We start from the raw sequence: 23,029 nt of genomic DNA, 5'->3' as shown, positions 1-23,029 counted from the left end.
GGTTTAGCATTACAAACAGCACATCAAAACCCTCAGCCTGTCTAATGAACCTGGTGTTTGTTATCTGCGACTGTTTCCAGCCACAGCCTGGAGGAAGAGTGTACTCAAGCAAGGCTCAAGAGATCATATATCTAAGTAGTGCATGTGTACACAAGCCAGCCACTGTACAGACTGAGATACCAAGCCTCTCCGCCAACCGGTAAACCAGTAGTCACTGCAGTGAGCAAATGGAGCACTATCACTACACAATACCAACTTGCAGTATTAATACTTTGCGACATAACACCAGTTGGTGGTCTTGAAATGCGCGCTCCCGTGGCAACACAAATCGAAACCCAGATAGACAGGGAAGCAAAGACTATATAGCGCAAATCTAAAGCTGATTGTATGAATTGTATGTAAAAAGTACAGAGATAGCAAAGCTTGCATAGCACTCAAATCTAAGTTGAATAGCAAGGGAATCTCAACGTGGGTACACACCATTACAGATGCTGCGAGTATTTGTTTGTTTGTTTATAGTAGGCAAAAAGATAAAAACACCAAAAAACTCTAAATTCCTGAGAGCCTGATTGTAGGAGAAAAGGAAAAATCAAGCCTTACCTTAATTGTAGCATCCTCGGAAGCCGTGACCATAACACTAAACACTGGATGGAAAATGACGCGAGTGACAGGACTCCTATGACCACTAAGTGCATATTTTTCAGGAGGGCGCGGTATCCACTCTTTCGGGTCTCTCTTTTGGCCAATCGGTCCCCCAGAAGTAAACTCTTCTTTTGCTTCGTTTAGCTTGGATTCTAGTTCCATAACCTTTAAGGGAGTTTAAAAAAAAAAAAAAGTAAATAAAATAATCCAGCCATCCGCAAGGTATTAACATCTTTTATCACCATAAGCTCACTGAGCTTTCCCACCGACAGCATAGAAGCGCACATAAAACACAGTCCCTGTACAGATTAGATTGTACATAACAATTTCAACGTTTTTTGCTGCTTTTTGTACGGACCTGAATTCTAAAAGTAGGAATTCAAACACAAGCGTGCTGGCACCGGCATTTCAGCTTACACCCCAGGAGGTGGCGAAAAATATATTTCAGTGCTCAGATGGGACACTAACTGAATCTGGCCATAATAAGCACAATCAGATCGAACATAATTATCAATTAAATACCCCCACACGTTCTACCGTTAATTTAAACTGAACTTCCAATTACAAAAAAAAAGTACAGCTATGCCAGCATTTGTTTCGAATGCAGCATGCTGTAAGGCAGTGCATCTGTGTGGTCCTCTGCAGACAGCTAGAATGCCAAAGCAATAAAATGTCTGTATGAATAGAAAGTCTATACATGCCTGCAGTTGTGCAGTGGCTGTGGGGACACAGACACAAGCCGCATGCAGCTAATGAGGGTTCTCAATGGGATAATGAGGTGACCAGGTACCCAAACAGCAGCCTCAGGAAGCAGCCTTAGTGAGCCGTCTGCCTGCCCTAATGTGACTAAAAGTAATGAAGGGAGCCCAGTCGTGACCAGCTCCCTCTGTCACATTTCTAAAACTGGAGCATGGACTTGTGATCGAGTGGAGTCTGCGCTGTTAAAGGGCCAGTTCCACTGTCACCTATCTGGGTGCCGGACGGGGTCCCGACAGGCATTCAAACGACGGGATCCCGACTGTCAAAACACCGACAGCCGGGTTCCCGACTGCTATTTTCCCTCGTGGGGGTCCACGACCCCCATAGAGGGAGAATAGAATAGCCCGCAGCCTCGCGAGTGTGCAAAGGGCTTTGTTGCACTCACCATGCTGTCTGGGTCCGGCCAGTCGGGATAATAATTGTCCCGTAACAAGACCGTATAGGTAGGTGGGGTGTGGTATAGGGGTCAGACTGTCGGACCCCTATACCACACCCCACCTACCTATAAGGTCTTGTTATATTTCCAGTGTCCCAGAGAAAGGAGACTACCAAAACAAAGGATATCTCTATATTCTTATGGTTTGATTTATTGTTATATTGCATTACCTTCTTTTGTAATCTGATAACAGATGTCCATTTCTTTTCCAGCAGGCCGGCATACTTCTTATCTAGCTCTTCATTCTGAAATTTAATATAAATAAATAAAATAGAAGCACATTAAAAAGGTTTGTGATTCAATTGCTTATCGCTTCCATTTAGTGATTAGCGGCTATTTCGGAACCTGTACTTTTGTGGGGTTTCTTCTCATACCCTCTTAAGAGAGGGGAGGAGAGAAAGGAGCGAATCCTGTGTATTTGAGCACGAGAATGTGTCAGTCACGAACAGCATGGAGCAGGTCATGCAAACAATTAAATATCTCCCGGTCACTTTAGTCGGGAGCTACAGGAATTAAACAATCCCAATTAAAGACGCTTATTTATTTGATTAACAAAGCACATCACAGAACTCTACATTTTATTGACCCAACTGGATCTTCTCCTTTATTATTGGTCCAAGAACACGATTGGCTAGGAGACAAAATGCTGGCTACTCTGAACCTTTCCCACTTGAATGCTATATAATGATCGAGTTAAGCCATAAAATAGTTATAAAAGCATCTACATGAAAAAAAAACAATCAAGTGAAATGGCGCGGTTTAGAATCATTTTACTTAATTCACAGGTACAGGTTGAGTCTCCCGTATCCGGAGATCTCTTATCCAAAACATTCCAAAAACAGTGGTTTTTTTTCTAGAATATTTTGGATTTTTTTGTTTGCGTCCTCAATTACCCCTAAAAGGGTTGAGTTGAAAAGTCAGCCAGCGGGTGCAGTTTATGACCAACTGTCACATTTTAAAAATCCACAGGTGGCCTGAAAAACAAGAACTGTTGGGGGCACTTAAATCAGGTGGGGAACCACTGACCTAAACAACGCACTAGTGCTTAGGCGGTACACTAGGACAATAGCTAGGACTTAATAGTCCAAATGAAAAGGAGTTTTATTATGTAATATTAATTAAAATCAATAGTGGACTTTGCCTTATAAATGAAAATATAGCACAAATGACAGACATACAGGCCTTATCGCAGAATGGTTAACCTTTAAAAGCACACAAGATTAAAAAAAAAAAAAATTGCCGTTCATTGGCATGTAAGGATAATAAAACTGTAAACGGATATGTGGGTGAATTTACTAGATCTAATCTCAATACTTGAGCTTGAAGATTAATACAAATTATGTCATCTTTTTGGCATGCTATGGACTGAACTTTGATCCCACATCTGTGTCAGCAATGTTACTTACACTAAGGTAGACATAAGCCAATTCCCAAACCTACCCAACACAGCATATTATCCAAAACTAAAAAGGTTTACCAATGCAGAAGAAAAGAAAATAGGTGCACAGGGATGCACAAGCCACATATTTATTAAGAGAAAAAATATTTATAGTAGAGAAAAATCGGAGGCTCCACCTTCCGGGAAGATGCCATTTTCCCCAGAATCTACCATTAGGAGGCCTAGAACATTTACATTTGTTAGCTGCAGGTGTGACATTTGTTCTCGTAGCCTAGTGAGGTGTGAGAATATTTGCAAAGTCTGGTTTGGGCACCCCAACACCTGCTTTAGACAGATGTAGCTGTGCTTTCAGGCATGTTAAATAGAATTGGTGCCTGAACTGAAAAACCATTAAACTGCTTCTTTGGGTGCCCATTCGTATAGATGCCAAGTAGAGGGAATAAGAAACAATTGATTTGGAGCAGTGAGGGGTGCGTGCGTGGGTGGGTGGGTGTTTGTGTGCTTACCTTTAGAAATACTTTTTATTATTTAGAGGATATGATATTCAGCTTTCAATCCTTGACTCAATCAAACTGGATATTCCAAAGAAAGTACCAAAACATGCAACAAGCAATGTTCATCATTTTATTATAATAATGTTCTCTTACCATATCTAGCTCGGCTTCCTTCTTAAAAACAGAGTAGGCCTCTTCATAGCCATTGGAACGAAGGTAATCTGCTATCGCTCGATTTCTGAAAATGACAAAATGAGTCATTGTTAAATCTTATATTTTAGAGAATTTCTACGGGTTTTTTTTGTAAGTTGCTTGTGACACGCTTGGACAGATTAATGGAAATTAACTTCTATGCGCTCCATTAAGTGAAAGGTTAATGATAAAACCAGCTGCCCAATTTCCAGAAGTCACCCATTTGTTTTAGTCTTCTTGGACAGAAGTTACCCCATTAGGTATACACAGGACATGCTACATAATGCATCAATTACATCTACATATCCGGAAAACTAAACTGTATGTTAAGCAGCAACACTTCTGTCTATAAAATACCATCTCTGTGTAGGACCAAAAAAGCGGGCTACTGACAAAATTTGGGTAACGGACAAATAAATTTGACCAAATTGGCCAATCAGCGACCATCTCTGATGCAAACGGGACACCGAGCGATATATCGCTCAGCGTGAGCGATATATCGCTCGGGGATATATATCGCCCCGTGTGTATAGGGCTTTAGAGTCCAGGTAGTAAGGCTATGCATTGTGGGCAAGCAAAGTTCCTAGACAATATCTAGGTTGACGCAGACAACAGGGCAACATAGATTTTCACAAATTTTTTTGGGTGTCCATGTCAACACCTGAGCACATGGATCACCATGCTTTGGGACACTTTTCTGTTCCCAATTAGAGTCCACATTGAATGTAAGAAAGTGCAAAAAAAAAAAAAAAAGGTGCCAACATTGACAGTTGTCGACCTTCCCAAGGTCGATCTAATGCATGCGTTGACATCATGTCAACCTTTTGTCTGTGTCGACCCAACCACAGTTTACCCTGGATACCATAGATACCAAAGCACAGATGGTTAAGCCAAACCAAATTGATTTCAGTAATAATTACATCACCTGTAACAAAGCATGGTTATCCTTAAAACCTGGACTGCTACTGTGCCTTGAGAACAGTGTATTGGAACCACTGGACTCCAGTTAAGCAGAGTCGAGTTTAACACAAATAAAGGCCCATATTCAGATCTGATTGCAGTACAAATTTGTTTGGAAAATGGGAAAAACCACGTGCACTGCAGATGGGGCAGATGTGAAGAGAGTTAGTTTTGTGTGAGTTATTTGGTTTCTGTGCAGGGTAAATACTGGATGCATTATTTTTAAACTGCAATTTAGATTTCAGTTTCAACACCCAAATTTAACTCTCTCTGCACATGTTACATCTGCCCCACCACTTCTGAAAACAAATTTGTACTGCGATCAGATCTAAATAAGGGCCAAGATGTGAAAGCTGCATTAGATTACTTCTGGCAGCACAGGGCTGATTCGCTTTGGAAGAACAACACCGGTAGAAAGCAGTAGTATTCATCTTTATACCTAGCTTGTGTGTTTCCTTAGGACTTTCATAGTAATCTGGCATGTAAATCTTGTTTGGGCATGAGCACTGCAGTACCCACCCATCTTCCTGACACCACAACACTGGATGCTGGCATAACGCAAAATGAAATCCAGATTTTAAATTAATTGCCCATATTTTGTCTGACAAAAAAAAAAAAAAAAAAGGTACTTGTGTAGTTTCACGGCGCCACCTAATGCTAGGCTCTCAGCGTAGCCCAATGGCAGCCTAGTGTAGTGTCCCTGCAGCAGCCTTGTGTAGTCACCGTACTGTCTCAGAGAGCTGCAGCTCTGTCCCTGGAAAGCATAGTAAGCGACTCTCACACAGACCCGGTAACCGCCAGATCCCCTGTGCTGGCGGACTCTGGCGGAGAGGCGATCATGCAGATGCCGGCAGAGGGGCGCTCCACCTGCCTGAGACGCACGAGCGTCTCATACACTTGTGCGTCTCAGTATTTCGTGCAGCAGGGTATGGCAACCCTGCCTGTGTCCGCTTCAGAGAGACTGTCTGGGTTAGGGGTTCGGTATAGTGCGCGTCTCGTGTACAAGGTGGGGGTGCGGGCGCAAGTGCATCTCATGCACAATAAAGGATGCATTTGCCAGTGCTCCATGTTACATACTGGCAAATGCCTCCATTTCAAACCCCCACTATGCACACCAGCCTGAAGCGTGGCGAGTCCCGCAAGAGGACGCGGTATGCGTCCTCCCGACCTGTTCATACCCCCACTATCCACGTTAGCGTGGAGTTGATTTTATAAAGTGTGGTGAGCGCAGCGAGCCGCAAGCGTGGCAAGCACGGCGAGGGGACGCAAAAAATGAGCCTGACGCATATCGAGCCCACGGAATACACGTCAAGTAATCTTGCTGCGCTCGCCACGCTTCGGGATCATTTTACACATCCCCTCGCTGCGCTCACCACACTTTATAAAATCAGCTCCACGTGGATAGTGGGGCTGTTTCATGAACAACTTTACACTTGTCATGTCAGGCAGGTTATAAATGGTCAATGGTTCTCACACAATGTAATAAGCGCTAACTCCGTAACGCAGACGGACTACCCTAACTACGTAAGCTCCGGTTAGGCGTGAACGTACACAGTCGCTGACTATGGGAACACGATGATGACATGGCCGCAGGGATGCTATGCTGACTAAGTAAGTGGCACCGTGAAACTACATAAGTACCACAAAAAAAAACCTTGAGCATATGCTACTGGCCTAACTAAAGCTACTGACCTACTCTTCTGCAATCAGAATCTATTTGTTGTGTCCACACTATTCCAATCACATTCTATACAAATACCACTAGATCAGAACTGCAATAACTAGGATTCTGTCCTGGGGGAACAAAATACTTAGAATAAGCGAGCGATCACACTTTTTATAGTTCTGTATTACGGAGGTGAAATAATCAATTACTATAAATATATTTACACACATACATACCTATATTACTTTTTAACTTAGTATGCAAAATATCATCCTAAATAACCATTGCCTAAATGCATTGTCCAAGCGTACATGCACACATGTTGTACAACAGGCTGACTGCAAATTCATGTTACGTGATTTTATAGTCCTTTAAATTCTGTGTACAATTGTGGTCACAAGCAATATAAGCAGGCTTGACAGGTTCATCTACAGGAGGCACAAGATCAAAGATCACAGCAGATACAGACCAACCCATTATCACTACAGCTCATGTGATCTATTTAAGGTTCAGAAAACACTGCACTGTGATGCATAATTTATATGGGAAATTAAGGGGGAAATTAAAAAAGGTACACAAAAAAGCATTAACCAAAAACAAAAGATCTAACCAGGACTTAAGTTCAGAACTGGTGTAGGCTGTCTTGGGGCAGGGAAAGCAGACAATACACAATTTGGTTTCCCTGTGCTGCATGTGACATGGCCTAATGTGCTGAGGCAGGGTTACAGGATTTATTGTTCTGGCCACCAATCCTTCCAGGAGATAGTCACCTCCCCTGTATGCTTCTTTAAACGGCAAGGGACACTGCTAGCATCCTTATTACTATAGCTCTTGCTTAAGCTGGGTAAACACTAGCTGGTATACCTGCAGATCAACTAATCTGCAGGTACAGTATATCTACAGACAGATTGGGCGGCGTGTTCTCCATACACTGCCTGATCCATCAGGTCAGAGTGAGCAGTAATTCAATTATGGCCCCTGCAGCGGCTGTCTGGGTGGTTGGCGCATCGCCCGTACACAGATATATTGGCCGACGCAATAAATCTGAACAATGCCATTCAGATATATCGATGGTGCACACTGGCCAATGGTCCATCGATATATCAGCGTTTCAATCGAATGGCCCATACATTGGCCATAAAACACAACATGTTTTGGAATTTTGTATATGGGAGACCCCACAGGTAAAACTAGAAGCTTCTTGAAAACGAAGAGTTTTCCCTACCATTGCCAAGTGTTCAGTAAATGTAATAGGAACACAAACACCCAGCACAGAGACAGGAAACCTGTGCACTGGGCTTGTTGTGGATCAAAAATAATTTGCTTACATGGATGTATCATTTAAAAAGGTCATTATTTTTCCAAGAAAAAGTATTATTTGCACAGGTTAAAAAAAATAGGCCTCATAATAAAATATACCGGAAAATTGTAGTCTGTCCAGGGCAGGTTTACCCATAGAGCCATTGCTATTGCTGACGTGAGAACAAGGTTGGTTAGAGGTTGTCTCCTCATAGCAATGCATCTGTGTTCTGGCTGCAGATATGCTGGGATTGTACTCCACTGACAGCCACACAATGCACATTCATCTCTTCTCTAATGGTAACATGGACGGAAAGCAGGTTTGGTGCAAGACTGGATCAATACTGCATTAGAACAGTCTGCACAGAACACAAAGAACGCAAAATGTAAAAAGGTTGCTTTAATACGTTTCCAAACAATTCTTCTTCTTTTAAAAATATTACAATCATAAAAAAAAAAAAAAGTAAAACCAAAGTAATTTGGGGAGGAGGGATCAATTGCTGTTCTTGTGCTGCTGACCATCGCCATAATACTCAGCTGCACACATTGCAAGTTTATCAAATAAATTGGATTGCAATGTGAATGATACAAAATTACGGTCCCCCAATTAAATCCAATATGTGTGTGCGCATGTGTGGGGGTGGGTTGTGGGCTTGAGATGCCTACAATTTAATATATCTAATCTCAAACCTTATTCATCATTTACTGGAAAAGCATGAAAACATACACCTAAAAAAGGTATAGCATAAGGAAGAAGTCTATATAAAGAACACACACCCTGGGGGAATAAAGGTTACTACACAACCAATGCAACCTGACTGGGTTTTGTACATCAAATACTCGTGGCCGAAGCTGCTGCTGCAGCTGAAATAAGATTCACTCATTAAGAGTCTGAAAAAATAAGGAAAAAATAAGGAAAAAATAAAAAATGTAATTCCCACACAACTTGGCAGCACAGACGGTGTAATGGTTAGCACCGGGAGTCCAAACTGTGTAGCATTTGTATACTCTCCCTATGTTTGTGTAGGTCTCCTCTGAGTAACTCCAGTTTTCTCAGACAACCAAAAAAAAAATCAGAGTTAATTGGCTCCCAATAAATATTAACTTTGTGTCTGCATGGTAGGGAACATAGATCACAAACTCCAGAGCGGCCAGGACTAAGTGGCTAATGCTGTAGAATGTGTGCACAGCATAAAAAGCGGCTAATAGATACAACTCTGGTCATTGTATTTGGTCAACCACTACTAATGAATTTTCTACTTAACAGAACCTGTGATTTTATCTCCTCCGATTTGCAGGCCGTAAAGATAACCAGCAGACATCATACTGGTATCCATTACAGCAATGACCTGACAATCCAGATAATGTCACTCACAGGCCTTTACGGTTTGTAACCAATTCCCCTCATCTGATACAGTCTCACCAAATCTAGGAAACCCCATTGTGCAACAAAGATTTAGAATTTCACATAGGCATCAAGTCTCAGAACAATTTAAAAATCAGGAACAACCAAGTTTGTGGAGAATAAAAAAAATATATATATCCTAGACCACTATGCAATGTGTGTACCCAGTGACATACGGGGGGCCAATGCTGCATGGGGTCACACAGCAAAATTGAGGTGGAATATGCGATTGATACTGCTAATCGGTCAAGTACTTAAACATGACCAAAATTAATGGGTGCGATGGGAAAAGCCCGCTCTGTCACTTTTCACTCATTTCAGGCCGCAACCCCGAGGGTACGAACCTAAATGCAAGCATCGGTAGCCGATAATGTCTGAGCGCTGCAACATTTCAATATCTCAGCTGGGAACCATCTCTGCTGCTGGGAAAACATTCAATTCCACTACCAATTGATTTACCTGCAATGGGTGGCTGCGCGCATCACCACTAACTACTACACTAGCCCAACACTGCATATGGTTGTGGTCATAAGGAGCTGGCAATCACTTAATTGCCTGCAAAGACACTTCTTAACTTTCATATATAATGCAATAAGGGGGAAATGTATCAAGAATAGTCGAGAAAAAGTACCAACCAATCAGCAGTTCATTGTTTTTATTATCATTGGCTGTAAACAGATATTTGTGCAGCTGAGTATTTAGTAGCAGTTTTGTTAGTACCTCCTACAGTTTTCTCACCGCTAACTGCCTAAGGGCAAATTGGTGATCTCCACATTTCATAGGAGGATAACTATGGGGCAGATTCAACAGCAGCAGTGTGCTGCCAAGCTTCCTGCAATGTTGTAACACATCTATTTTAGCTTACTAGCAACCTATACCACTGTTAACAAATGCGCTATACAATTGTGAAAATCGCATCAAAATCCATCCATTGGTTCCCGATTACACAGAACACAAAAACGCCTAGTGGGAACTTTAATCTCCACCATAATCTCTATATAGTATACTCAACATAGCTAATCTGCTTGACTACCTCTATGGGATCCTGCAAAACATCTGCAATGTAGATGGTTGCATTGATCATTTTAGTATTGCACATCAAGCAGATAATTAAAAAACAAACAAACAAACAAAAAAAAAACTGCTCTATAAAGCACATTACGCACAAGCACTCTATAACCCCTCACAAACCATGCCTATTTCCTAATCAGGTTACACATGCATTTCCCAGGATAAATTAGTCACAGGTTGCATGATTTCCATGATGGAAAATGGCTGTAACTGTGCAGTGTACTATGGCAGTTCTCAATTTAATAGTAGCTCACGATGAGAGTCCATATTGAAACAAACTGTGGTGTTTTCTTAGATAACAGCTGAAATGTATTTCCATTTACACTGGCTCACTAACGCTATAAATGCACTGAGCAACTATCAGCAACAATTCTTATCCATTTACGGGTGAACAGTTACTACTATTGATTACCAGTTATATAGCTCGAAAACATGCCACAGTCCTTTACGGAGAAGATGTTGCCATTCGTATAAATCCCTGCCCCAGTGGAGCTTATAATCTATGGGTAAATTCAATTCAGCGCAGTATGACTGGCGTTAAGAAGGAGGTCGAAGAGATATTCAATACAACAATGATGTCAGAGATTGCCGGGTCTCGCAACTTAAAACCGCTAAGTCATGAGAACTGACATTCCCGAGTTAAATGCCCACCACAATGCTGTTTGCGCTGCACTAAATGCAGGAAAAAGCAGCATACATTTAATTGGATTTCTTATTGCACCCAAGGAAAATATTCAAACACAGAACTGCCAAATCACAAATACAAATTAAGCCTGTTGAGCCTGTTTACATTCTGTATCCAGTCTACTACACCCAGACTCTCCTGAAGGCCATGGGCAGGGCAAGACATAGAGATGAACACCTTCCTGCACAGTGTGTGTCAGTTACTAGCTAACTCAGCACTTGTTTCTGCTATCTTACCTGCAGATCTAACAGGTCAACTGACAAATATAAACGCTTTCATATAAAAGTTTGTAGTCACAGTGATAGTATACATTCCTTCTTTTTTTGCACAATTCTAGTTATCCGTAAACTCTATATGTACCATATACTTGGTGTATATTAACATCCTTGTTATAACCACTTACAGCTCATCTCGTTGTCTCTGTGACAGGACCATGATGAATGAAGTCCCAGGAAATCAATATATCAATGGAGACCTTCAGGAGTTCACAAATCCTAAGGAACTCCGGGATCTGCAATGAATTCGGCCACAGAGTGGCTTCAGCTATGGGAAACTTCGTAGCCACAAGCAATATCCCAAAGAGAGCGTGGAGTCATTCAACATGGAAGGTTCATTCCACCTATAATGAATAGAAAATAAATTATAATAAAGATTCGGAAACAGAACTGAATTAACACTTGTTACAGCAACTACACAGATACATCTCCGATGCATTTCTAAACTGGTCATTCAGATTGTTGCTGCTTGGAGGCAGAATGGGATTACTAACAGTCACCAGACATTTGGGCCAACCAGGGAGAGAACTTATTTGAGCAGTAGGGTCATGTATAAAGAACAAGATTTTCTTAAAATCTGTTAACTGTGTCAACATTGGGACAACGTTTGACTGTCAATCTTTTAAATGTCGACCTGTTGCTTGTGTTGACCTAATAACCCTGTCAACCTAAAGCCATGTAGACATTTTTTATGCGTCAACCTTTGTTTGGTCGACCTAATGACCCATACCAACTGGAAGGGTAAAAAGTTCTCACTGGTCTACATTATCCATTCATCAATGTTGATGTGAAGTCAGGGTTGGCCAAGCACACACAGAACAGATGTGTAGAGGGGGAGGCAATTGTGTAGCTTAGTGTATGGAGGTAACATGTGTGGTTCAGGAATTCAATAAGCAAGAGCCTGATGGCACAGAGGCTAGAAGAAAGTCTTGTAGGGTACAACCTAAAGTATCCTGAGGCAACAAGGACTGTACAACTACCTCATGTTAAAGTGCTACAACAATTAGGACATTGTCCTGACCCAGAGCATATAGTGGGTCATTTCTTACAGAGCTTGATGGTGTTGCACTCATTACACAGCTCTGTATGACAATGATGGCATTTATACTAACACAAAACAATGCACACACACTCAACTGTCATACAACAAGCATACAGAGCAGCATTTGGAAACATTGTGTGCCTGCAAGATCAGATTACCCAAACTCACCTATGTAATGTCATGCAAACAATGGCATTAGCCATACCGTGTTCCTTAAGCCCCATACACAGTAACGAGAAAGTAAAAGATATATCTCTCAGAAGGGCCCTATCTTTACTATCTTGTCTACTGTGTACACTCAACATCCTTGACCATGTGCGCTCACCGCTTCACCAACGACCTCCTGCCTCATCTGCTGCAGCACAGCCTCGGCTGGCATCCTGCCACTGCCAATTTTGCTGGGTGTACACATGGCCTAGTGTATATATGGTTTTATAGGTTTCTTCTACAAATAGGTCAGTGGTTCTCAAACTCGGTCCTCAGGACCCCACACAGTTTGTGTTTTCCAGGTCACCCAGCAGGTGCACTCATTGCTCACAGAATCAAGTGAAATAATTAGCTCCACCTGTGGATCTTTTAAAATGTATCAGTGAGGAGACCTGCAAAACATGCACTGTGTGGGGTCCTGAGGACCAACTCTGAGATCCTGTGATCTAGACATACAGGAGTTTCCCCACAAAGCGTGATCAAAATGATTCACGTTCCCAAACTGAGTACTCGCAAAAGATACCTGCTGACATTTTCTACCTTGAGTCCTGTGTCAGCAAAATCTCACCAGTCTTCCTAGTTTTCATTGTGAGAAACGCTGTGCATCAGTAATGACTTCTACGTGCAGCGCAAGACAATAAGAGGAAACACAGTATGAAGCATTTCTACACTGCACCCGACAACCAGTTTACAGAAAGACTCATGTTTCTAGTACTGTACCAAGGAATTAGCTTAGGATCACAGCTACTTTAACGCACAAACACTGCCTTCATCTAGGAATTTCAGACTCCTCTAAAATCTGTCAAAATGCTTTTAACCGCATCTAATTGGAGCTTTAAATGTATTACCATTAAAAAGGTATTGTGTGTATACATACAACAACAATTAAACTTGTACTGGTCTCCTGTTGCAAGTATAAATAATCACTACCGGAATTCCAAATTACATCTGTAAGTCAGTCAGCGCAATACCTGTTTGTCAGGAGATTCATGTATAGGGTTTCCATGGCAGGGCAGCCAGACAGAAGAAGCAATAATGTCAGATGTCACAAGGAGTGTTGTACAACATAGAACCATTGAACTGTGGAGCAGTGGAAACGGTCTATGAACGGACCAATCACACTATCATGTGGCAATCTAACATCAAACCTGGGAAAGCTACCTGGGTGTACTGCCCTGTACACGCTAGATGACCCGCAGCACCTCAGATATTAACAATCCCTTACAAAATTGTAAGTGTGTACGGTGCTTTAAGTTTGATGGAGGTTCAAGAAAAAGAAAACTTCCTTAGTGGCAGTGAAAGGAAACAATGTTATAGCATTAAGTTACAAGCCTCCAAATTGTACTCATTTTGGAAAAGGCTTTTAGCTTTACCATGACTATGCGCATATGCCGTAAAGTGGACTCCACTTATACCCCTTTTACACCACCGCAAAAACCGGGTCCAAAGGACGGTGTAAATGGGTCAACCCCTGTCCATTTTACACGGGACTTCTACCCAGGTCCTGACCTGAGTTGAAGGCAGTGTAAACCGGTACACCGGAATTTACATCAATGGGGGAAGGGGGCCCAACCTCCGGACCGCAGCACCCTGCAGTCATCATGGAGGTTGGGCGTGGGGCACACAGCCTCCACTGCTGTACTCTGCAGACAGCAGCAGAAGCAGGGAGGAGGTGAATGGAGGCCTGTGCACGGCATCCATTCACCTTGACGGGGCTGGGGTGCAGGGGGATGCCCAGCAGCTTACCTTGGTCCCGGTGCTTGGAGATGATCTCCAAGCTCCACCTCTGTCTACACTGCGGGTAGGCACTGCAGCCTAAACTGTGCAAATCCAGGATCCGACCTGGCTTAAATCAGTGTTCCAAATGCCGGGTTGGATCTGGGATTTTTAGTGTAAAAGGAGAATAACAAAGATATGCCAGGTTTAGTGTGGAGGCTGACTGCACAGAGCCCTGACCACAAACACTTGAGATTTATATCGTTACACCAACAGAGAGAGAGATTCCTTAAGCTCACTAAAGGCTCTTAAGTAAAAGGAATGAATGAAAGAGAAATATGTTCCAAAATTTTAGTGGAAAGCCACACCATAAGGGCTGAGCCGGTTTTTGCAACCAAATCCATATTAATAGCCATGGTTTTGGTTTCAACTTGAATGTGCTAAAGTAATCCGTTTGAGCACTCAAATGGCAGTTCTCATCGCAATTAGTTTGGCCGGATTTAGCCACACTATAATGAGCACAAGTAAATAACATTAATTGGATATCACCCAGCAATCCCCCGTGACAGGAGATCATGAAATGAATCAGCCATTACCATCATAAAGAGCAAAAAGACTATAGGTCATTCAAAAACTTGCAGCCCTGCCCAAGAAAATATTATGGCAACCAAACAAGGAACTCACAATTCCCAGATTTAAATGCAACTCAAACACCACTTTATGAAACACTGCAATATCCTTATGGATGTCTAGATAGGAATATTTAAAATAATTCTGATACCATTCTCTAACGTTATGGCAAGGAGGAAATGCAGTTTCCCATTCATGATCTACCTCCTCTACAGCTTTAAATATTAGTAGCATGAAAAGACGTCACAATGCTCTACACAGCAGGGCTGGCCAAAGAGGTCCTCGGTATCTACTAACAGTTTGTTTTCTAGTCCACATAACTGGTGCCCAGGTGTACTGTAGTCATTACAGTCACATTTTAAAACATGCTGAATTCACTCCTAAAAAGGTGCCCATACACGTTACAATTATTGTATACAATAATTGTAACGTGTATGGGCACCTTAACAGACAATGGGGGTTGATTCAATACAGTTTGCAGTGCCCTGGTTTTGAGCAGAATCCACTAGTCAGTTAGTGGGGCGCTGGTTAGAATAGCTGCAGGAGCTCCTTCCTGGTGCTAGTCGCTGCACATTGTATCAGACTATCGGGTACCCCCCAGCTCACATTGTTAATGGCATCTGCAGCACTGAAGGTGGTTGAAGTATTCGTTCCTCCATTTTGGGATAAAAAGGGCATGTGAGCTCTAGGTCAAGTGTAAATCATCTGTGACATCTTGAAGTTGGGAACTGCTGTAACATCTTGTACTGTACGCAGGAGTATTTTTACATGGGACTTCCATGAATACAACAAATATAGCCCCACGCTCCATCTGCCCGGCTTTAATACTAGAGTCTCCAAGCTCCACCTCCAAAAACAGCAGAGGCCTGATCTATGGTCAATTACCAGTGGGGAACCAGTCACGCTGTGCCAGTAGTGTGGTCGACGTATACACAGCAGTAAGCAGTGGTAGGAGCCTAAGCAGCAATAAGGTTCCAGGTGCAACATAAAGAGCCTGGTGGCTACCCCATTACTGTGGTGGAAGTCAGTAAATTGGCTGTTACGGACTGTAAGATGGAATCCCCTACTGGCCAGGTCCAGTACCAAGTCTGATCACTTTTTGATATTTTACTGAAGTGTGTTTTGTCATGGAGCTTGCGCTCATTAAGGTTGGGTTTAGTAGAAAATAGCAGCTAAACAGACCACACAAATGGGCATTACGCGAAAAGTTCTGTTCAGCTTGCCACACCTGGTGGACTCAAACTAAAATGCCAGCACCCAAAAGCACCAGTATGGAGCTACAATTGAAGACCCCGTGTTGCGTAGTGGCAGCCAAATCTTTGAATACGGCCCACAGATTCCAACCTGAAGCGGAATTTACCTTCAGTCCTGTATAAAGATATCCGACCTTTATATATGATCTTTGCTCCGGACTACAGTATGGTAAACTTCTGAATGATGGAAAAGGGAAAAAAACTGCTGTAAACAAAATAAGAGGTTTATCTACCAAAATCGACCCAGGTTCCAAAACTACACAAGCAGCTACCAGAATAGATAAAATACTTATGGGTCTGAACACATAGCAACAGGAACATCCCTTAACATAGGTGAAAGTTTGTGCCTTTCTAGTAGGAACCCACGTGCAATCTAAGTTTAAATTAAATCATGATTAAAAGACTTCAATCAAGCCAAATCCTTCTCTGTCAGATTAAGTTACTATGACCTATACCACTTTTACACCAAAACTGCTGTGTCACACCCGGGTTTTTGGACTCTGCTCCCATCCAGATGTGACCAGGCAGTTGTCCCCTTTTACACTGGCATCCCCCTGGCATAATGTCAGGCGGGTGACGCTGGCAAAGACAGGCTCTGACCCGGTGCTTGGAGATTACAAGCGCAGGAATCCCTGTGATGCCACCAACACGCTGGTGGCAAGCCCAGCACCTGGAAATTCTGCTGGGCTGCCCCCAGCCTCGTTCTGGGAGTCAAACTGATTCCGCATACAAAACCAGGGTTGCTGCCTGGGTGACCAGAGTCGAACTGCACCACTCTGAATAACCTGGGTCAACCAACTCGGCATTTTGTTTTGACCTGGGTTATAAGGAGGGTTAAACCCAGGTATCCCTCTGTATAATCTATAATGGGTGGTCAGGGTTAAATGTAAAAGCTTTGCAATCTCAAAGGGGGTATCCAACACCCTTGCACCTTTCATATTTCCTTTCTTCATCTTCCTAGTTTCTCGCTTGAGAGGGATTGTAAAAAAAGACATTGGCTGCATTCAGAGCATACAACTTTTTCAGTGAATTAAAAATCCTGGGTTTTTGTACATGAAGATGCACCAATCCGGGATTTTTGTCAGTGGAAATGGTGCCAAGGTAAGAATCTCCGGTTTAGTGACACAAGGTTTTCTTACTGGGGAATTGAGCAGGGTTTTTAGCAGTTAACAAGCTACTAACCTGGGTTTTCCAGCTGAGCGGGGGAGCCTGGCCATTGTGCAGGCACCTCCCGCCTGCTTGCTGCCCATCTGCCACTGACAAAAATCGCCCCTCCCGCCCTGCTCTGCTTTCCCATTTCAGTGGACTGCACTGGAATCGGGGACATGGGAATGAGATCCTTCACAGGTGGATGACCAAGGATTTTGGTGGAACAGTATCTCATGCCTTTTCAGATGCTGTACTGAACCCTGTGCAGAAAGAGAGGGGAAAAAAACCTTCCTACAGTAGGTGCTCACAGCATGGAGGCCTAGGATTCCACTGTACGGAGGCAGTACTCAAATAACTATGCCAAACACTGTGGATAATAGCGATGTTTTGAAGCATATCTATGTAGATAGGACATCCTTCCCAATCTTGTGTAACTTAAGGCCCCCATACACTAGGGCGACTTGTCCTTAGGACAAGTCGCCCCCGACTTCCCCCTGAGCTTCCCCGGCTGCTCCCCGGGGGAGCTTGATTAGATTGGCACTTGATGTGCCATTTTTTACATGTGATAAATCGTCTCGATTTATCACATGTAAGAAACCCGGGGAGCAGGGGGGGGGGGGGGGGGGCTACAGAGGTAGGAGCAGGGGGGCTGGGGACGCTGCGGGGGACAGCGTTTGTGTGCCCCGCTGCTGAGGACGCTGCGGGGGACAGCGTCTGTGTCCCCCGCTGCTGGGGACAGCGTTTGTGTGCCCCGCTGCTGGGGACGCTGCGGGGGACAGCGTCTGTGTCCCCCGCTGCTGGGGACGCTGCGGGGGACACAAGTGGCATAGAGCCGGGCAGGGGGAGCCGGCGGGAGCTGTCAGTGTTGAATAAAAAAAAAAAAGCCCATACAATGCATGGGCAGCCTGTGATTGGCTGAGCGCTCTCTCAGCCAATTGCTGACTGGCTGAGAGAGCGCTCAGCCAATCACAGGCCGCCCATGCATTGTATGGGCTTTTTTTTTTTATTCAACACTGACAGCTCCCGCCGGCTCTATGCCGCTTGTGTCCCCCGCAGCGTCCCCAGCCCCCCCTGCTCCCTCTACCGCAGCAGCGCCGCCCCACTAGGTCCCAAGTCGGGTGGTCGGACGTGCAGCAGGTCCGACCACCCGACGCAGATCCGATGCGCACGGGACCGCGCATCGGATCTGAGGGGACATCAAAACTAGCCGATTTTGGTCCGATTTCGGCCAGATCCGACTGATCTGGCTGAAATCTGACCAAAATCGGCTAGTGTATGGGGGCCTTTAAGACAGGAAACCAGATGGGCCCTATAAACAACTGAACCGCTGAGATAGTCACCACTGAGCAATATATCATCTCACCACTGAGCAATATATCATCTGTTCACAACTACTACATCGCCAAATGTGTACACAAATTCGCGTGCTCTTGCAGTCACATCCGACATGGACAGGTTTAATGTACTATATATCAAACCGAGCAAGATTGCTAGCAATTTGGTGTCTATCAAGCAGTGTGTACAGTAAACCAGACTCACCTTCATGCCACTCCCTAGATTGGATTCACATGAAGGTATTAATAAATAGTGTATACAAGAGAAATGATCCTCATGAAACCAAACAATGTGATCTTTCGGTATTTAGCAAGACTGCATGCAGCATTGTCTACAATTTGGATAGTTCTGGGCTTAAAGTTATGGCCAACGCCTCTCCATGGTCATGAAGAGCCACCCAGATGTGAGAAGAACAAATTCATTGGTTCAAGAGTATTGTATGAATAGTACATTGCTAGTCACACACATTTCTAGATCATGTACGGCTTCCTGCGCTAGTCACTGGTGCATTAATGAAGACTTATATGCAATACCAAGATGGAGTAACTGCATGAAAGGGCTGCAAAAAAACCGGGCAGTGGAGCCCACTATGTATAATGTCTACATGCTGATCACCAGCACCACAAACTGTGTAATTGCTCTCGTCAGGGCCATCCTTTAAGCAATAAACAATCTGCTTACAAGATTCTGCCTGATGCCTGCTGTCAGCCGTGACCTACAGATAAAAAGGTAACACTCCAATCCATTACCGGTTGTCCCATACTGAACCCAACATCCAGAGACAACATTGAGAAATAAGGAATTTGGTACTCACCGGTAATTCCCTTTCTCCGAGGTAGCAGGGGACACTGCAGTCATCACGTGTGGGATAGTATGGTGTACTGGAGGAGTCGGCACTTTAAGAAAATTTAAGTGTGGCTGGCTCCTCCCCCCTCTATCCCCACCCAGACCTCAGTCTTAAAAAACCGTGTCCGAGAGGAAGATGATAGGGCAAGCACCCGACAGGAGGAGGACACATCCATTCATAGAGAACATGGAGATTAGAAGCCAACACACATCAACTGTTTTAACAAACATAGGTATCAGACACATTTTAAACTTATAGAACAGAAGAAGGAGGAGAACTTCTAACAAAACATTCAATCTGCAAGTTTTATTTTCTGAATAACAACATTAGCATGGCAGGAAGACTAGTGCTGGGAGGGCGTGCAGTGTCCCCTGCTACCTCGGAGAAAGGGAATTACCGGTGAGTACCAAATTCCTTATTTCTCCCTCGGATAGCAGGGGACACTGCAGTCATCACGTGTGGGAATAATACCCAAGCACTACTCCCGGGTGGGAGAGCACTGGGATTCCTGCAACACTGCCCTTCCAAATGCAGCCTCAGAGGAGGCGAAGGTGTCAAACTTGTAAAACCTTGCGAAAGTATTCGCACCTGCCCAAGTAGCCGCCCTACATACCTGAGCCAGGGAGACTCCCCTAGCTAGGGCCCAGGACGTGCTGACTGACCTTGTGGAGTGAGCAGAGATGCCAGGTGGAACCTGTCTGTGAGCCTGTAAATATGCTTCCCTGATGGTTAGGCACAGCCAACGGGCCAACGTCTGTTTAGAAGCTGGCCACCCTCTTTTTTCAGCTCCATAAAGGACAAAAAGATTATCTGATTTTCTCAAAGCAGCTGTTCTCTTTAGATAAATTCGAAGAGCACGGACTACGTCCAGCAATTTTGAATCCCCCGAAAGAACTGGAATCACTATCGGTTCGTTTACGTGAAAGGACGACACCACCTTTGGTAAAAATTCCTTGCAAGTCCTTAGTTCGGCTCTATCTTTATGGAAGATCAGGAACGGTTCCCGACACGAAAGCGCCCCCAACTCTGACACTCGACGTGCAGAGGCTAGAGCTAACAACATGACAGTCTTCCATGTGAGGTATTTTTGGTCAACCGAAATAAGGGGTTCAAAAAGGTCTGACTTGAGGAAGTTCAAGACCAGCGGTAGTTCCCAGGGTTCAGTTGGAGATACAAAGGGGGGTTGTATTCTAAGTACCCCTTTTAGAAAAGTCTGCACCTCGGGTATGATGGCCAATCTTCGGTGGAAAAAGATAGAGAGGGCAGATATTTGCACCTTTAAGGAGCCCAACCGCAGACCAGAGTTCAACCCGACTTGTAGGAACTGTAGCAGACGGGATAGACTAAAGACCGCCCTGGGAAATTTCTTGGACTCACACCATTTGACATAGGATTTCCATATCCTATGGTAGTGGGCCGATGTAACCCCTTTTCTGGCTTTAAGCATGGTTGGAATTACAGATGATGGAATTCCCCTTCGTTTTAGCAGGTCGGCCTCAACAGCCAGGCCGTTAAATGTAGATGCTGTAAGCTTTGGTAAGCGAATGGTCCCTGTTGAAGCAGATCTGGCCGCAGTGGAAGACGCCAGGGGTCGTCTATCAGCAGAAGTTTTAGGTCGGAGTACCACGACCTTCTCGGCCAGTCTGGCGCCACCAATATGACAGTTGTGGCTTCCCTCTTTATCTTCTTGAGGACTCTCGGAAGAAGGGGGAAAGGTGGAAAGATGTAGACTAGCCTGAACGGCCACGGGATGGACAATGCGTCCACCGCCAACGCTGCTGGATCCAGTGACCTGGCACAATAGAGGGGTAGCTGATGATTTAGTCTGGAAGCCATCAGGTCTACCTGTGGGGTCCCCCACCTGAGGGTGATCTGTCTGAACACATCCGGGTGGAGGGCCCACTCCCCTGGGTGGAAATCCTGGCGGCTGAGATAGTCCGCCTGCCAGTTCTCCACCCCTGGAATGAAAACTGCCGAGAAGTCCGTCGCATGAGCCTCTGCCCATTCCAAAATGGGTCGAACCTCCTTCATGGCAGCACGGCTCCTTGTGCCCCCCTGCCGATTTATGTAGGCTACTGCTGTCATGTTGTCGGACTGGATCCTTATGGAGCGTCCCCTGAGGAGATCGTGTCCCTGTGTCAGGGTCAGCCTGATGGCCCGTAACTCCAGAATATTTATGGGAAGCTTGGCCTCCTGTGATGACCATCTTCCCTGGAACCTGTGGTTTAGAGCTACGGCTCCCCAGCCTCGGAGGCTGGCGTCTGTCGTCACCATTGTCCAAGTGCACGGCCTGAAGCTGCGGCCCTGCAACAGATGTGGGGTATGAAGCCACCATCGAAGTGATGTGCGAGTTTTCTGTGACAGCGAGATTCTCCTGTGGATCTGCAGGTGTGATCCCGACCACTGGGATAACAGGTTTTCCTGAAAAGTTCGGGAGTGGTAACGCCCGTATGGGAGGGCCTCGAATGAAGCTACCATCAGTCCCAACAGGCGGGTACAAAGGTGTGCAGAGACTGTGCGTAGTTGCAGAATTTGACGTACTCTTAGCTGAAGAGTCCTGATCTTGTCCAACGGTAGGAATACCCTTTCCTGAACAGTGTCCAAGATCAGGCCCAAGAACTGAAGTCTCTGAGATGGATTTAGTTGCGACTTCCTGAAGTTCATTATCCATCCGTTTTGGACCAGAAAATTGCAGGTTAGGAGGGCGTCCGCTGCCAATTTTTCTGGGGAAGGTGACTTTAAAAGAAGGTCGTCTAAATAAGGTATGATGATAACTCCTTGTAGACGAAGCGCCGTTATCATACAAGACAGTACCTTGGTAAACACCCTCGGGGCGGAGGAGAGGCCAAACGGTAGTCCCCTGAACTGGTAATGGTTGTCCTGTATGGCGAACCTGAGGAACCTCTGATGTGGTTCCCAGATAGGTATGTGTAGGTACGCGTCCTTGATATCTAGGGAGAGAAGAAATTCCCCCTTCTCCAAGGACGCCACCACCGAGCGAATTGACTCCATCTTGAACTTGTGATAGAACACAAATTCGTTCAGATTTTTTAAATTGAGAATGGGCCGGACGGAGCCGTCCGGCTTTGGTACTACAAAGATGCTTGAATAGTACCCGGTGCCCTTTTGGTGCACTGGAACCGGGACAATCACCTTTGAAGAGAGGAGAGTTTGAATTGACCCACAAAGGGCTGAAGCTGCCTCTTCTGAAGATGGGAGTCCTATTGGGAAAAACAGGTTTGGAGGGGGGGCAGTGAGCTCCAGCTTGTACCCCTGAGTCACAATTTGAAGAGCCCAGGCGTCTTTGCAGTGGGACTTCCAGGTGTCTGCAAAGGTTAACAGCCTGGCGCCCACCTCGGGATCCCCTAGGTGAGCTGGGAGACCGTCATGCCACTGATTTCTCAGTGGTCTTGGTGTCTCTAATAGTGGCGGCCGCTGAGGGCTGGGCTGATCTGGCCCCACGACCACGGCGGCCTCTGTAGGAAGGGAAACCTCCTCTGGACCTGCCTCTGAAGCCCGCGTTCCCTCGAAAGGAACGAAAAGTGGTGGATACAAACGGCCGTTTTG

At 44.7% G+C, this 23,029-nt stretch overlaps 1 protein-coding gene across 1 annotated transcript in view; it reads right to left on the bottom strand.

Annotated features, from left to right (window-relative positions):
• The window catches only part of PAFAH1B1 (platelet activating factor acetylhydrolase 1b regulatory subunit 1), a 55,969-nt gene that overhangs the window by 11,862 nt on the left and 21,078 nt on the right, over window positions 1-23,029 (bottom strand). Inside the window, exons 2-5 of the mRNA XM_083172232.1 lie at window positions 11,412-11,627; window positions 3,884-3,968; window positions 2,008-2,082; window positions 601-807 (exon numbers count right to left, since the gene is read on the bottom strand). Coding sequence (XP_083028358.1) covers window positions 601-807; window positions 2,008-2,082; window positions 3,884-3,968; window positions 11,412-11,443 — 399 coding nt within the window. The 5' untranslated portion in view covers window positions 11,444-11,627. The remainder of the gene's footprint in view (window positions 1-600; window positions 808-2,007; window positions 2,083-3,883; window positions 3,969-11,411; window positions 11,628-23,029) is intronic.

This window comes from Crinia signifera, chromosome 2 (assembly GCF_055691185.1).
Source record: "Crinia signifera chromosome 2, ASM5569118v1, whole genome shotgun sequence".
In the NCBI taxonomy this organism is placed as follows: Eukaryota; Metazoa; Chordata; class Amphibia; order Anura; family Myobatrachidae; genus Crinia; species Crinia signifera.
Note: the sequence above shows the minus strand (reverse complement) of the source record. Positions and strands in the feature narration are given on the sequence as shown.